This window comes from Paroedura picta, chromosome 8, assembly GCF_049243985.1.
Source record: "Paroedura picta isolate Pp20150507F chromosome 8, Ppicta_v3.0, whole genome shotgun sequence".
Classification (NCBI taxonomy): Eukaryota; Metazoa; Chordata; class Lepidosauria; order Squamata; family Gekkonidae; genus Paroedura; species Paroedura picta.
The window spans coordinates 73,032,336-73,049,902 of record NC_135376.1 but is presented as its reverse complement, the minus strand read 5'-3'; the positions used below and the strand labels follow the sequence as shown (position 1 = coordinate 73,049,902).

At 45.2% G+C, this 17,567-nt stretch overlaps 1 protein-coding gene across 3 annotated transcripts in view; it reads right to left on the bottom strand.

Annotated features, from left to right (window-relative positions):
• The window catches only part of PRKG1 (protein kinase cGMP-dependent 1), an 850,812-nt gene that overhangs the window by 750,988 nt on the left and 82,257 nt on the right, over positions 1-17,567 (bottom strand). The window contains exon 1 of one of the 3 annotated variants that reach the window (XM_077350391.1): positions 6,366-7,349. The exons of 1 other annotated variant lie outside the window; for it this stretch is intronic. In XM_077350391.1, coding sequence (XP_077206506.1) covers positions 6,366-6,679 — 314 coding nt within the window. In that variant the 5' untranslated portion in view covers positions 6,680-7,349. Of the gene's footprint in view, positions 1-6,365; positions 7,350-17,567 lie in introns of those variants that run through there. One more of the 3 variants, XM_077350390.1, reaches the window with a different exon arrangement.

The following is a 17,567-nucleotide window of genomic DNA, read 5'->3' as shown; positions in this document are numbered from 1 at the left end:
TGCTCTGAAAGCCCCCCCCCCTCACTGGAACAGCCATCCTTACATATGCTTATGTAAGGATAGCTGTTCCAATGAGGGAAAACCTTTCAAAGCAACAAGAATGGAAAGTGTTATTCCCTGCCAAACAGGAGTCCTCTATCCCATGTGGAAGTATAGCTATCCCTTCAAAATCCAGACTGCTAACTCTATGCAGTTCCAAGTTAGTGAGGAGAAAGACTGATGTCATTTGCCAGCTAATTACCCATACTGGAAAGGAGAAAACTGCTGTTAATAAACATCAGACATTCTGGTGTAAAACTGGTCCCCCTCTCTTGACATCTTCTGGATCATTCAGCAGGGGAAAGAGCCATCCCCAAAAGCAAAGATTCCAGATGTTAACTCTCAAGGAGACAAGTTCTGACGTCTGTACACATTCCAAGTGGACTCAACCAAGTCAGATGGCTAAACAGGACACTGGAAGGGCAGACAGCTGACTCTAACAGAGAAAGCCACAAAATGTCCAGGTTATCTCTAGAAGATCTCTCCCATTTATACGTGTCTTCTAGACACTGCGCGTTTCATTTTGAACGCTGTATTTAAAAATGTTAAAAGTGGACCAATATCTGCAAAGATATCTGTGTTAACAGCCGTTGGGTGCTAAAAATAAATAAAACCATGTGGTGCATTCTGACACAAGCCACGATTTAAAAAGCAAAAACAAAGCCAAAAAGAAAAGCCAACCTGATCAGCTTTTTCATGATTAACACACCAAATACATGAAGATTTATAAGGCGGTCATGAAGGGGAATGAAGTGCTGAGTGAAAGATGCTATATTTCTTCTTCATGGGGTTAGCTTTCTCCATTCAAAACTTGTGACAGCAAGTGTGAAACAAGAACAGATGATTTTACCCCTAAATTTATTTAAAAGCTTCAAAGGAAGATTTATTACAACTGTCCTTTCAGTATGTCCTTTCTGGGCAGACAGGTCAGCTCTATGAAGAGGGAAAAAACCCTGGGAGAAAAGGGCTTCCTTCCCTTTGAAGACATTCTAAACCACAGAGAGGAAAGAGTTCAGGAAAGCCAGGGCAAGACTCCAAATAAGAGTCTTGTGGGACTCACAAGCTCTATTCCAGCTTAGTATTTTTATCATGCATGTTTTGTCACGCAAACAATTGTTGTTTTTCTGTTCATTCCACAGAATGTCAGAAACCAAGAAGTTCCCAGCATTGAATGTCCAACCACTCACCAGCTCCTTCCTATCTGTTGCTGCCTGTAATGTATCTGAAAAGATTGTATTTCTCAGGTATTGTTTTACCTCTTTTTCCCTTTCAAACACATGGACACAACCTCTCTCTAATTTTTGTAGTTTCTTGCATTTTATTGCCTGATAATTGTATCGCCCTGAAGCAAATCCATAAATCCAACAGGATACCACAAACCTGTCAGCTAACACAAAGAAGTGCAGTTTACAAGGTTTCCCCTTATTCAAACCTGAGTATAAAAGGCTAGAATAATTAACAGGTACATCCAGGGTTCCCAGCAGTTCTCTCGTTATCCTGATCTTGAAAATCATGTTTTGGTTCTCCTCTGGAAGGTGCAATCTCCGTGAGTTTCAATGTACCTAATATAGTCATGTCATGGAATGTAAAGTGGAGCATTTCTTTCAATAGAAATGTTACCTTTTCTGTACTTTCAGTCCAACATAACACTGAAGTGAGAAGATATCTGCATTTGCTAACTGTGAGGCTTTACAATTCAGTCATTTTTCATGTTGGCAAATTAAAAGCAATCCTTGTCTCACTCTGTTTTAAAACCTCAGCACAGGATGACTGACATGCCCAAAAGCACCCCTCTTAGAGTATGGCCACCTCAATGTGGAATCTACGTGGCAGATTGTTTGATCTTGACAATGTGGATTCCAGGGGCTTTTCAATACAAGTTAAGGCAAACTAAAGCCACCACCTGCCCATAGCCGAGCAATCAGGCAACCATTGACTCTGGCTTGTGGCGAATTCCCTTACAGTTGCCACACTCAGTCCTAAACTTGTATGCCTAACAGGTATCCAGGCTGCGAGCCAGAATAGTGTGGGGAGAGCCTCATCAATTCTGAAAGGACAGCTCAAGAAGAGCTGGACCAAAGACCCATAGAGACTGGCATTATTTTCCAAACCACAACCAGCCAGGATACTTTCAGGAAGACGCCAATAATAAACCAAAGCTGAAATTTCAAGATTATTTATCACATGTTGTTTGGTACTGCACAGAGTCAAGGTGGCTTCCTTCAATTCAGACCTTGTTCTGGATTAGTGATACTTATGAGGGGGTGGGGTGATGCAGTTAGTTGTTGACTGGCTTATCTGGAGGAGAAGGAATGTGATCATGTACAGATATTCTTGAATACATTTAACCTATTAAAAGATTAATATGTGTCCTCAAGACTGCAGTTTATGTTGCATCAAACGTTTCCCTTAAACCAGGGGAATGAATATTTTTTATTCTCCAGTAGGCATCTGAAACTAAATGAAAAATCTTGAAAGCACCACATATTTCTTTGTATGTGGGTATTAATAGCAGTTTCCTGGGAATATATGATTTCTTCTGCAAAGTGAAATGCACTTACTTGGGAAGAAGCCCTTTTGAGAGCAGTGGAACTTGCATTCAGGTTAGTGTATTACACAGAATCTTGCTGCATGACATCCATTCAAAATAACTGCATCCACAACATTTGGTTACCATCATCACCCATTGCCTACTTCTCTGGAAGCACTGCCTCACAATTAGCTAAGCTGTTATGGTGTACATACACTATCATACAATGTCAGCTGGAGACACCTCTTAAATGCTGCTTTGGTCTTTCTGAAAACCAAACTGCCACCCTCCCTTCATGGGCTTTCAAAGATATGAAGCAAACGAGACTTCTCCAAGAGGCATATGAGAAAGATGAAATACTGATGAGAGGAAGGGAGGAGGAGGGAATCCTACAAGGGAGATGCTGTGCCACAGGACAGATTTAGTGCCAGCATAAACCTGAGGTGTCTTTCCTAGTGCTTTGTCTGTATACCAGTGGAAGAACCAATGGGAAGGGCCAAAGGAGACTGGGGTCTTGGAGCAGACCACTAGGAGTGTGGGAAAAAAGCAAAAACAACAAATGGGGATGGTGGTTCAGGTCTACTAGAGAAAGCCAATTTCTGAATACTGGTATGGTATTTGGATCTGGGTTGGGTTTTTTTTTAGAAATCCCATTTTTTTCAGATCCAGAAGATATGAGGAGAAGAATGATTTTTAAAAAGCTGGCTCAACCCTGGGGCTAGCTTGGCTTTTCCTGTAGCACAGTTTAAACTATGCCACAGGAGAAGCTGTCCCCAGGGTCTTTGTGAAATAGGGAGATCTCTCACCACTGCATGCAGACCTGAGAAAATCAGCTGTAGTGGCAGGAGCTGAAATCTCCACACTTCCCCAGCTGACTTTGGGCTGCCTCCTATTGCAGCTCAGTTTAAACTAAGCTGTAAGAGTAGCCGGCCACCGCTAAGGAGGTGCAGAGCTCTCAGCTTCCACCACCGTGGCTGATCATATACCTGAATATCCCCAAATAAAAGCTGAATGGTTCAACTTTTATTCAGGCTCAGCTATACCAGTAGCCAATCAGAGAATCCGTAATCAAGCTTAAATAAAGGTAAAGGTAAAGGTATGCCCTGTGCAAGCACCGAGTCATGTCTGACCCTTGGGGTGACGCCCTCCAGGGTTTTCATGGCAGACTCAATACGGGGTGGTTTGTCAGTTCCTTCCCCAGTCATTACCATTTACCCCCCAGCAAGCTGGGTACTCATTTTACCGAACTCGGAAGGATGGAAGGCTGAGTCAATCTTGAGCCGGCTGCTGGGATTGAACTCCCAGCCTCATGGGCAAAGCTTTCAGATGGCTGCCTTACCACTCTGCGCCACAAGAGGCTCTTAATCAGCTTAAATAATACCCCCAAATATTTTTTCAGGGTTTTTTGCCTTGGTTTTGCTGAATACACATCACTAATCCACACACTTCAAGGAACAGCACATTGCTGCAGAAAAAGGATCTCATAACATCTATTTTTTATATGCTAGTTGTGACAACATGCACTTTTAAACACTTATAGAAGTGCTGTATAAAGGACTGTGAAGGGTTAATTCTTCCTAGAAATGGAGAGCCTTGAATGCCAGGTTGTTTTAAGAGATGTGATTGGTTAGTATCAACTGAGCAGAGAAAGCCCTCTGAAGTGGCTGCTGAGGAGAATTCAGTCTGATTTCAGCCCTAAATTGAAAGTGTTGGGTTCAGACAGTTTCAAAATTCAACCCTGACTGAGAGCAGTTTAACACAGACAGGAGAACCGGCGAAAGCTGACAAAGATGAGTGGGTAGTTAGACAGATACTCCCATTCAGGCTAAAGAAAGATGATAGCTCTTCAAGTGAGAAGAGAATTTTCCTACCAGTCAAGCAGGGAGTTAGCTCTTAGGAGTAAGGAGATCCCTGGTCAGGTGTGGTTAGAAACTACCTTTAGAGACCTTAAGAGTCAGTTAAAAATTCAAGACAAAAATTATTGTTTCAAGAGAAGGGGGTTGGGTACTAGAAAGAGCATGCGAGCCTTCTGGAAACCAAAAGTGTAACAGAGTGTTTGGGAAAACACTGGAACAAAAGCTGGTCAACATAAAGATTTAAATAACTGCGAAAAGCTTTAAAAGCTCTCATTAGCCTGAAATACAGGAGCTAAAATCTGCATATGTACTGGTTTTACCTCAGAAATTTCAACTGTTGATTTCACCGACCTTTCCCCTCTACGTTAAATAAAATAATTTGTTATTTTTGAATTTCAAACTGCCTTGAGTGCCATTTAACTTGCTTAAGGTAAAGCGAGATCCTGATATTTCCCTCAAGTTCCTGAGCTGAGGCAGCAGCTAAATTATCATACTGTGACAGGATGGGACAACTAGAGCTCTTGAAAGAACTCTAAAGAAGAAAACACATTACTAGGGTGGGGGGGGGCATCATATTAAGTGATTAGTCCTAAAATCTTCCAATGAGAACAAAGTGCAGGGCATGTGCCTACTGTCTTTTCTTCACCATGCTTACGGAGTCCAGAAGGCACTTCTCTTTTTAGATATTGAGCTCTGGTCTGCAGCAGCCGCACTCTTCTGCTGCTGTGTTATAGCCTCACAAACATGAGACTTGCACATAATAACAGACAAGCCATGAGATAAAAGAGTCAAGGCTACCAAAGCCTTCTGCTAACCTGAGTTAGCCTTCTGCTAACATTTGAGGGTGAGGGATCAAGGGAAAGCTCCTGACACTCCTCCAAATAGGAGGAGAAACTTCTGGGCACTGAGGTGGAGAAAAGCAAAGCCCCTTTGATGATTGTTTTTTGTTTGGTTTTGGGGTTTTTTTTGCAGGGCACTGGAGTAGATACAGAAATCTTTCCAGCCCTCCTGTTCTCCCTAGGAAACGGAGTGAGAAAGTGTCAGAGGAGCAGGGAACCTGAAACTCACATTCTTACATCTGCCATAGGATAGCACCAACCATCAGCTTCAAGACATCTTTGCAGGAAAAGGCACAAGCAGTTTCACAGAAAGCTGCTAACTGGCAGATCTACGGCACAGCTAAAAAGCCCCAAGAACAATAACAGAAAACTACGCAAAATAATTTTGCCTGCCACGCTAACAGAGAGCCTGGGGAAAAGACCTTTCAACACCCCCCCCCCCAAAAAAAAAGAAGAAGAAGAAGAAGAGCCTCCTTTCTAAGTAAATTAAGACCTGGCTGATGGAATGAGCACACTTTTGTATACTGGTGTTCGGGAATCCACACTGTTCAACCATCCTCCCCAGTTAAATTCTGGGCAGAAACCATAACAAACACAAGAAAGCAGACAGAAACGCACACCACATGGAAGAGACAGTCTAAAGATGCTGTGGTAATTGGGGGTGGGGGAGAGAGAGAGAGAGAGAAAGGGGATAAAATTAGACAGAATTAGCTCCTCCCCCCCTCCCAATGTTAACACTCTAGGAACTCTGTTTTTCGGAGAGGGGGTCGCCTGGATATCTGGTCAAGACGCATTGGAATGCTGGCCGTGTGCCGCTGGCTGGAGGTGGCTTTGGAAATGTGGGCAGCCCAGAGGGGATCCGAGGCTTCGGGGCCACGAAACGGCGCGGGGAGGGGGCAATTTCTGCGGGCGAGCAGGCAAGCGGTGGGAAGCAGGAGGCAGGCGGGCGGGCGGGCAGCGCAGGGGGATCCACAAGGCGCGAGGCGGCGCGGGCGAGAGAGGGAGAGACACATACAAGGGGGTGGGGTGGAGTGGGGGGGGGAGAGGGCGAGCACGCCACAGGGACGCCACACGGACACAACGCTTAACCCCCGGGCTTACTGTGGGCTCTTGGGGTAGAAAGGCAGGGTGACATGGCTGAGGTCTTGGATGTCAAAAGCGGTGGGCTCGGCGGAGATGGCCTGCCTCTTGGTCCTCTGCTCCCCCTGGAGGGTGCCGGTGCCCGGCAGCTGCTGCGCCTGCTGGGTGGCGGGCCGGATCACGGAGCGGTACTTGTCCAGCTCGTTCTGCAGCTTCTGGATGAGCTCGTCCTTCTGGTCCAGCTCGAGCTCCAGCTCGTCGATGAGCGCGTCCCGCTGCCTCAGCTCCTCGATCTTCTCCTGCAAGGCGTACTGCAAATCCCGCAGCGTCCCCATCCTCAGCCGCCGCCGCCGCCGCCTCCACCGCCGCCGCCTCCCGGGGGCTCCTGCCTGCGCCCCCCGCGCCGCGCCCGGGAACTTTCCCCCCCGCCCCGCAAGGTGGTGGCCGCCGCCTCGTGCCGCTGCCGCCGCCGCCGCCTGTCCCACTTCAAGCCAACTTTGCCAGTTGCTCCGCCGACCGACCTCCTGCTGCTGCCGCCGCCGCCGGCAGATCGCGTTGGCCCTTGGGCGCGCGCCTCCAGCCTGGCTGGCTCGCGGCGGCTGGCGCTCGGGGGCTAGGCGCGGAGGCTCGCCGGGCCCCTCCTCATCGTCCGCCGAGCCCCGTCGGCACCCGCTCCGCCGACGGCCGGCCGCTTAGCGAGGCTTCCTGGCTGCCTGCGTCAGGCGAGGCTGGCGAGCGCGGCGGAGAGAGCGAGAAGACCGAGGGAGCCTCGCGGAGAGGCAGCGAGCGAGCGAGCGAGCGAGAGACGGAGGGAGGGAAGGCGGGCGGGCAGGCAAGAGAGCGAGCGGGGGGCGTCTGCGGCATGCCGTAGCACATGCACTTTCCCCCTGCCACTCTTGGCAGGACTACTCCGCCGCTCAGCCCGACAGCCGCCGGCTCTCCCCTCCCCCCTCCCCCCACGCGCTGACACGCACAACAAACAAGCCAGCCAGAGAGGGGGCGGCGGGGGGGGGGGGCGGGGGGGAGGGGGCGCCGCCTCGCATTCCGCGCGCTTCTCGCCACGCTTTCGCCCAGGGGATGTGCAGGACGCCGAGAGAGGTGCAGGGAGGCAGGCGTGCCCGCGCTCCGCCCGAAACGTCCCCGGCGCCGGAAGACAGCCCAGCTCAGCCTGGCCCGAACCACTGCCGGAGCTGTCTGAAGTAACTTCCATCTCCCCCGCTTGGAGACACGCGTCGAGGCCAGGCAGGAATGCCGCCTTTGGAGAACAGGAAGCCTGGAGGAAAAGACTCCTGGAAGCCTCATTCCGGGGAGGGGAGGGGAGGGGGCACAAAGCACTCTACACATGCCAAGAGGCACTCTGCGCACAGAAAACGCTCGCACACCCACACCCCACCCCTTTATTTTAGATCCAGTTTAAAAACCCATTCCCAACCCCCAAAAAATCCACAGACGCAGCAGCAGCTTTGACAGACTTTCCTATGCAAACTTCATCTGTAGCAAACAGGCACATTAGCGCTTGCAGAGACACCCTTGCGCAACTTAAAATATTCATTGTAACGCCATTACCAGGCCATTTCAACATGCCTAAAGCAACCTCGGGGGCTTTCTGTCTAAGCTTCCAGCTACCTGAAGTTTCATTTGGGAAGGCTCGGGGACAAGGAAAATGATTAGTTTTTAACTATCCACTTTTCTCCGAAGAGTCCCTCACTATTTGTCTCTCACTATTACAGTGAGCATAGTCAGTGTAACCACCCCCTGCATCATTAAAACTGCAAGAAATAAGGCAGTTATCTGAGAAAGCAATTCCTTGACCAGAGGGGGGGGAGTCATGTGCATTTTAAATGGTTTTTTGGGGGGGAAACCTCCACAAGGAATCTTGAACAACCCACTGAAAAAGGCTGGCTGCAAATTTTGTTCTCATTCCCCCTTCCCCTGCTTTGGGTGTGGGATACAGACACAACAGCATCATCTACCTGGATACTGCTGGGTTTTGGCCTCAGTCCCTCAAACCGTAGGATCGAAGAACAGGTGCAGCCATCACTGTGCACCAAACTCCAAACTAATTTAGTCACAAAGCACCCCTCCCCAGCCATTGATGTGTGACTTTAGATTAGCCACCTGGATCCGAATTGGTCTCGCCAATATTCTCTTCCCAATCCACAGTTCCAAATTTGATATCAGGAAGCAAAACAGTGTTGTAAGAAAAACTCCCTGCAAGGAAATAAGTGGAGGGGAGGGGGGCGCTGCGACTTATGAACAGGTGCGATAAAATACACATGGCACAAAACGCGAGTTCATCTTTCAAATCTTGCTGGGCCCTTTCTGCCTTCATGCGCAAATTCAAAACCACAACGGGACAGCCGGATCCTGCCAGATCCGGACAAGAATTTGCCAAATGGTACCACATGGCTTGAGAGAGGGAGCTGCTCTTAATTACAACATTACGCCCAAATACAAACAAGGCCAGGTAGGTGAAAATAGAGCTGGGGCTGATCTTGGTAGAATAGTGCTTCGCACAGGGTGGAGGGACTGATTCACACATGCATATCATCACACAAGTAATTTCAACATCAAATAATATCTGTGAACGGGGTCATCAGAGAACGTCTCACCAGAGATTAAACTTTCTCAGCCCCTCACAAAGCTTTTCGATGGAGTTTGTTCACATCTTCATCTGCCAGTATACTAGTAATGTAGTGAGGAACATCATCTAAGAACTTTCCAGTTTTGAGTCAGAGCTTTTCCTAAGGAATTGGCCGAAGGTGCTGGCAAGAGAGATGTAGATGCTGACGCTGCGAGCCAAAAGGAGGCTTGGGCAGCTGTCTGGTTGTTTATCCTTCCATTTATTTTATTTTCTGCCTTTAAAACCCACCTCAAGTTCTGGGTCAGGACTCAGGTAGATGGATAATGATGGCGTTAGCCATTCAGGCTCACCTGTCACCACGATGTTCGATCTTGCACCGCTTCTCTTAGTTTTGTAATGTTCTGGCCGGTGTCCATTTCAATCATATCTAAATGCCGCATTCTTTGTCAACCTGGTTTCCTTTTACCACTGACCAGTCCTAACATAACTGCTTTCTCCATTAAGTTGGATCACATGATATGGCTAAAGTAAGTGAGCCAGAGCATCATGATTTTGCCTACTAGTGATATACCAGGTAGACTAAATTTGACCTAAATAATAAACACACACATGCACTTACAGAAAAGGCATGTCTGGATTGCCAGATATTGTGAACAAGTAACCGGAAATTGTCTTTTTCATAAGGAGGCAGAGGGAGTTTGCCAACAATCGCCATCAGCGGCATCACCATTTGTGTGAACTTCCTAGCCGTATCAACCTAGTTGCTGCTGGAGACAATGTTGGGCGAAATTCTCCTCTGAACTGCAGTTGTTGGATTCTAAGAGATGAGTCTTTTCCCTGCCATTCTCTCCTTAGGCTGTCTTGGCATGTGTCTGAATTGACTGCTGTGGTCGAGTGATGATAGCTGCCCATGTCACCGAGACTCCAGACTGCAGACAACGGTGTCACTGTGGACAGATGTGATGCACTTAGGGATGATGAGACTTGAGTAAGGGTGATGAATGGGAAAAAAGAAAAGCGCTTCATGAAGACACAGACAGCTCCAAACAGGTAGGCTGGCTGCTTTGCTCTGACGTTTTTAAAGAACAGAAGCACAACAAGGCAGTGTTTTCTCTACAGAGGGATAGTCATGCAAAAAATGTCCACCTTAGAATGACAAACTAGGCTCGGCTGCTCTAGAAAGATCCCTGAAATGAGAATGGAAACATTTATTTTGAAACTTAGGGAGCAACTGGAGGGCTGTGAAAATTCACAGAAAGGATTTTACTCTCAAGATGAAACTACATGATTCTCCCTAGCCGAGGGAGAGGCGGTGTGGGATAGTGGCTGAAAGCAGAGGCCTCTAATCTGGAGAACTGGGTTTGATTCCCACTCTGCCACATTGAAGCCAGCTCAGTGTCCTCAGGTCAGTCACAGTTCTCTCAGGACATTCTCAGCTATTTCGATAGATTCCAAGTCCTGCCTAGTAGGAACATTTCAGATGTTTGTGATGGGAAACTCCTACTTATAACCCTTGTGCTACGAAATATGGAAGGGTTGCAACTTGCTAACATCTACATGGAACAATTCAGGATGGGCGTTCAGAATGTGATGTCATCAATATTACCATACCTAGCAACATTTCTCTTTTACCTTAGACCAGTGAAATAATTGAAACCACAAGCAGGTTTAGACCGAATGAGGGCTAGTATAATTGTACTATATTTTACTTTGAGAGCCACCTCAAGTAGGTCTCTGGGAAAGTGGGATATAAATGTTCTAAATAAATATTTATTCCAAAACTCGGACCGCAGGTTGGGGGACCACTGACCTATATGGCCCTGGAATATGCCACTTTGGGTGATCCCTCAGAATATGGGCTGGGCTGGGGGGTTAATTGGATGTCAGCGTTCCGCAGGGCCTGTAAAACGGAGCTCTTCCGCCAGGTCAATGGTTGAGGCTGGGATTGGCAAGGAAGAACATTGCCCCCCTGGGGGGTTTGAAGTAATCATCATCACCCTCCATCCCCCAATGCCCTTGTTCGGGTAGGGGAGAGTGGTATTTTCCGCCGTGTTGGGTATTTTTATAGTCTTTTAACGGGGGTTTTAATGGGGGATTTTAAGACTATTGTTACCCGCCACGAGCCTGTAGGGAGTGGTGGGAAATAAATGGAATAATAATAATAATAATAATAATAATAATAATAATAATAATAATAATAATAGGTTTTCCGATTCTGAATCCACCTCCATGCTGAGCCTATGCTCAGTTGTTATGTTGTACCTTATGTCACTTGTTATGTTTTATCTTCTGCTCCTGGGCCTACAACATTCTGAAGCCATGTTTTGAAGCTCATTAGTCACTTTATAGCTGTCCAGTGACATAATGCCATTAGTTGAAGCAGACTTTTGTTACCAGGAAAGCCTTCAAATGATAAAAACAATTTTATTCAAACACTGATGACATGAGGTATAGTTAACTTGCCTCCAAGCTCAGAGAGTGCTTTGTGGTCTCATCTGCACAGTTCCCCAGCACATGTGGTATTCTGATAGGTGATATTTTTCATGGGCACTCATGTGGAGAAAAAACATTCTCTCAAATTCAGCAGTCAGCATTTGTTAATTAATCTTGTTTCCTCATCATTTAGAATTCTTTGAAGGAGTCAACAAGCAAACGGATAGCAGGGATCAGGTGAACACTGGACTTCCAGGACAGATTGACAAAGTTTTCCAGGTAGATTCAGGAGTCATAGGATACAAGCATTAACGTTCTGGTAATTAGTTAAAAGCAAGCAGCAAAAAGTGGGAATAAAGTTGACACAACCCCGGATCCAGGCCATTCTCTTGTTATCTTAGTTTATACCTAGTAGTAGTAGTAGTAGTAGTAGTAGTAGTAGTAGTAGTAGTAGTAGTAGTAGTAGATATTTATTTCTAACACATCCATCTAAATCTCTCAGGGTGGGTAACAGCAGTAAAATCAACATACAGAATTAAAATTCAGAAATATTTACAATTATTACAAAAATATCCCCAACTAAAACCCAAACAGGGGAGTCCTTTAGCAAGGAGCCGATCTTTGCCAGTAACAAGTCCCTCAAGCTGGAAGAGTTGTGACTTACCTCACCACCCACACCTTCCTGTTATGTTACTATATCAGGTCCACCATGAACTTTAGGTTTGTGAAGTAAAGTGGATTTTTTAAAAAACACGCGCAGCATAGGATTCTTTAATCCTGTACCAGAGAGCATATCAGCGACAAATCTAGACCCCTTTTCTCTGTGGCCTATAGAGTATGTAGAGGGCTATATAAGACTGAGGATAACACAGGAGGCACATGTGTAACAGAACAAAAGTTAATTTATTTTGTAAATGTGACCTGTAATGTCTTCTCACTCCAGTCTGGTTCCAGTGCTGGTTCTTCCAGCATGTTAAATAACTAGACAGGTTTTATAATTCGCTGTTTTTAATTGAGAAACAACACAAATAACTCTATTTGTCCAAGATCATACGTTATGGTCCCTACCTAGTCCAGGATACATCCAATCTCCCTTCCCTCCAAAATGCAAATCTTCTGATTGTCTTTATTGTTCTCTAAGGTGCTCCTAGACTCAGATCTAGGGATGTGAATGAAAGAGGCCAGTTTTCAAATGTCTTCAAATTAATGAGGATGATATGATTCTAAACAGATTATGAAAAATCAGGGAAGAATTGCTGCAAACTAAATGCAAGTGTAGCAGAAAAAGAATTCAAGCACAAAGTAATACATTTCGGAACACAAATCCCAAATTCACATAGATGCTGACAGGGCCTTGAATAGACTTTAGTAACTCAAAGAACACTCACAGAAAATACCTGCGCATGGCCACAGTATGCTGAATGGAAATTTGGGATTAGAAATGGGACTGAATCTCAAACAGGAATAAGTCTGAAAGAAGGTGAACAACAAAACAAAAAGCCCATGAACCAGGATGAAATCAAGGTTGTGGGTGTCCAATCAGATGAGATTTAAGTAGTTCCTGTATAGAAAGGTGATTTCTCAATCATGTTCTTACATCTAATCTTCCAGATTGGTTACTGGAAACTCAAGAATCTGAGCAGGATTGTGGCCATGCAGCTATGGATACATGGGTGCCAGCACAGGTGCAAACTATTTGCCTTATTTTGCATTAGTCACTAAAAGCAGCAACGCACCGTGCCACAACCTATAAGTCTGACCAGTGGGACCAGGCCACAACAGACATTTTCTTTAAAGTCAAACAAGTATGTTAGAGGCACCTAAAAAGGTCAGACCTTTCTTTCAAAAGTGGAAAGGAAAAATTATTAAAGAAACGGCAGAAGAAAGGCTAAATATTTAAGCTAACTTTCAAGCCAGCAAGTCAGATTTCATTTTTCTGACACAGTTTTCTCAAACAGTTCAATCTGCCTCCTTACTACCCTCCCTATACTGCATGCTGCCATTAAAATCTACATTTCTTGACTCCCCAATTTCCTAAAGTGATAAGCTGTGGCCATCTTTTTGAAGACAATTCACTCAACAGTCACATTGCGTAATCCCTTGAAAAGATCAAAGGGTTTGCAATTAATGCCCTGCTGCAGGATTGAAGATGAAGACAATTTTCTTTCTGTAGAAAAACTCTCCAGCATGAAATGAAACCTGCTCAAACAGGTGAGTCAAAATATTACTGGCTGCATTCCTATACAAAATTCTCCATGTGGAGGAATTCAGTGCTACTGGAGCTTAATGCCTCTGTAATTAGTTGTCAGATTTCAGCAGTCAGCAGATATACTCAAAAAGAAAAGCTCTTGTTAAAGAACTAGATGTCATACAGGCGATCACAATTCCTTTTGACTTTTGAAGCAATGTTCCCCTATTCCCTCCACTGTTAAGGCTCACAAACTAAATGGTGATGGTTGTCATAATGTTTATTGAGGGAAAGAAACCTAATATGAGACCATTGCTACAAAATTTGTCAATTCCCTCCCAGAATGATCATACACTGATTTACGCAGATATCGTCAAAACTGCACTTTCTAGAGCAGTCTCCTGATTATTAATTGAGAGAAAAGTCACAATCAATAATTTTATAAATGGTGTAGAAGGTCAGGAGTGATATGATTTATGATGCATCATATACACTTAGTGAGGATCTATAACAGCTAATTGACAGCTCTGGGTATTGAAATGTACACACATATTGAAACCCAACCAATGTCTAAGCATCCTCCTAAAAATGGTACTTAGAAGTATTGACTCGTATGTTTCCAAACACTAAATGAACATTTCAGCCACATTACTTGCAAACTGCATTATGAAAGGAATACTAAGAAGGTCAGCATTCTTAGGACTGAAGCCTCCACGGTCTTTCTCGGGGATGGCTGGACCTATACCTTGTGGAACATATTGGCAAAGGACGTACAGATTTTGGGACTATGATTTTTTTTCCCTACAGATAATTTAAAATTGTATACACCACAGCAACAAGCGCTGCAGTCTTAAAAGGTAGGTAGGTGCTGCGCAATAGTTTCTTTTTCATCCATTCCCCTTTGTTCATTTCCCCACTGACAATGTTGGGCAAATTTCAATAACCAAAGGATTTTCCCAACAGGTATCAAACCAACTTGCTGGACACATGCTTTGGTGGACAAAGGCCTGAAGGGGAGGGATTATTTTGAGTGAGAGCAAAGATCCAATTATGAGGGAAACAACCAAGACGGATAAAAGGGATGTATTTTTAAAATGTTCACTGCTTGGCATCTGCCATTTTCATCCCCCTGTACATCAAGTGCTAGCGTAAACGCGATAATGTTTAACATCAAGCAATTATTAAAGTTATCAGTGAAATGTGAGATGATTTTACTTCTGTGAGGGTGGTAACACTAGGGCTGGTAGGCCTCTGGGCTGCCTGCCAAACAGTAAAGCTGATGCCTAGTTATTGTTACCAAGGGAGTAGTTTTCTTTCCGGGGTTTTCAGTGAGTCTCTCATATTTCTCTCGAACAGAAGCATTTAAAAATGCTTCACTGCTGACAGGTCAGGTTTATGATTAGTCAGCAAGTAGATGATTTCAATACTGTCATTGGCCTTTAGCTTAGAACCAATGAGATGAGGACCCGAAACACAATGAGCTTCAGTTGGTCTTAGGGCCTGGTTAGAGAGAGAAAAATAACAGCCTGAGCCTGACAGGTCAGTCAGGGAGTACGAAGACACAGTGGTTACTAGTGGAGGCAACAAAAAGCTGGCACAAAGGACAGCAGAGGAAAAGAGTCAGAAGGAAGACACATATGACCTGACACGGACATGGTCCCCCCCCCCTTCCTTGTGAAGTCTGGAGATCTCTTAGATTAGATAAAAATCTAGAAGAAGGTTGGTTCTTATATGCCGTTTTTCCCTACCCGAAGGAGGCTCAAAGAGGCTTACAGTCGCCTTCCCATTCCTCTCCCCACAACAGACACCCTGTGAGGTGGGTGAGGCTGAGAGAGCGCTGATATCACTGTCCGGTCAGAACAGTTTTATCAGTGCTGTGGCGAGCCCAAGGTCACCCAGCTGGTTGCATGTTGGGGAGTGCAGAATCAAACCTGGCATGCCAGATTAGAAGTCCGCACTCCTAACCACTACACCAAACTGGCTCTCTCTAATAAATAACAACAAGAACAACAACAACTGACTTGCAGACTATAGTGATCAGTTCCACTGGATAAAACAGCAGCTTTAGAGGGTGAAGTCTATGACACTACATGTCGTTGAGGTCCCTCCCATAACTAAATCTCCAAATATTTCCCAATAAATGTAGTGTAATGCTTACCTAATGAAGACACTCCATTCCGGCCCCTCCACATGACGTTGCCCACATCCCATGTCTGGGCAGCGAACTGCTCGCTACATCCTCCATTTTAAAGCACTTCCCTGGGAATCCCCAAAATGGACTCACCACCTTAAAAAACACTAACGGAGAACAGCCAGCAGAAGTAAGGTATGGAGGCTCAAACGTACTATGGCTAACTTCCTGGAACAAAGAAAAGGCAGACACGTGTGTAGGTGATGCTAAAAATAAAATATTTCATTCAACAAAGTGTGACTCTCAAAAGCTTTCTCCCCCCCCTCACAAATCAAGAACAATATTAAATTTTCTCATTTATTAAAGGACTCTGCCACCTTGGCTTATATATATATCCCTTTAAAAATCTTTAATAAACATCTTTATCACTTGATTTCAGTGTCTGTTGATCCTACACCTACTATAGAAAAAGCTACCAGGATATAAATTAAAACTGTGGGTTTTTTTCATCTTTAATGGTATAGTATATAATGAAAGTAGAATATATATACATGGAATATATTTAGTATACATATGGAAGCTGCTATGACGAATTTATCAAGTGGCTTTGCCATGTTACTTACCGTTCAGCCACAGCCCATCATCTGAAATACTGGAATGATACTACTGACCTAATTCAAGTGTTGTGCAAGTTATAATGAATGTAGAACATCCCCAACTGCCATATAATTGTAGTTTATAAATGAACTGCCCCGATGTGGATGGCCCAGCTTAGCTTGGTCTTTTAAGCCAGTGGTCCCCAACTCCCGGGCCGGGGACCGGTACTGGTCCATGGATCATTCAGTACCGGGCTGTGGCTCCTCCTTGTCCTCATCCCTGGCTGCTGCCTCGGAGACTGCCCTGCCACTCTGCCACCAGCTCACCTTTGGTGCTCTCCAGTGGCCGCCAGGGCTGGGGCTCCCCCTTGGCATGGCAGCTGCTGTTGGCAGCACCCCCTCAGCGGCAGCGGAAAGTCAGGGGCGCTGGCAGGAAAGCAAGAGGAGCAGGGGCTCAGGCGGCAGTGATGTCACTCAGCAAATGACTACCCCCCCCCCCCCGGGTCTCAGTAAAATTGTCAAGCGTAGACTGGTTTCCGGTGATAAAAAGGCTGGGGACCACTGTTGTAAGCCAAGCAGGGTTGTCCCTGGTTACTACTTGGGAGGGATTCAAGTGGATAGCCGAGTTGGTCTGAAGTAGCACAACAACATTTGAGTCCAATGAACTTTCGAGTGCGTGCACTCTTCCTCAGTCATCACGCCTTGAATAAATCTTTGTTGGTCTTAAAGGAGCCATTGGACTCAAATTTTCTGCTACACAGAAGTAGGCAATGGCAAACTACATCTGAACGTCTCCTGCTTTGCAAAACCTACAAGGTCGCTTTAAGTACAATTATGCAGAATTTGGACTTCCACTTCAGTATGCAGGCTAGAGTCATTCAGAGTTGTTTTCCACTACTGTTGCACAAACAGAAACAATAAAGGTGCACAGCTAAAAATGACTTATAGGCTAGTAACATATTTGACTTATTTCTGAGGTTGACCTAGAAGTTACTGCAGATTTAACTTGCCCTCCTCTGTTTCCTTATACTGTATTCCTAAGAAGTTCTTGGTGCACCATGCTCATTGTTTGCAAAGGCACAAGAAGAAGCATTGTTTGTTCATGTCTTTTGTACTACACCTTTCTCAATTAGACTCAAGGCAGAATACACAGTAGAAGACAACCATAGTCAAGAGGAATGGAACACTGAAAAAAACAAAGCATTTACATGAGTTGTTAAATGGTGCAGAAATTACATAGCAGGATCCTACTTTCAGCACCAGACGCTATGTACAAGACATTGTATAAAAT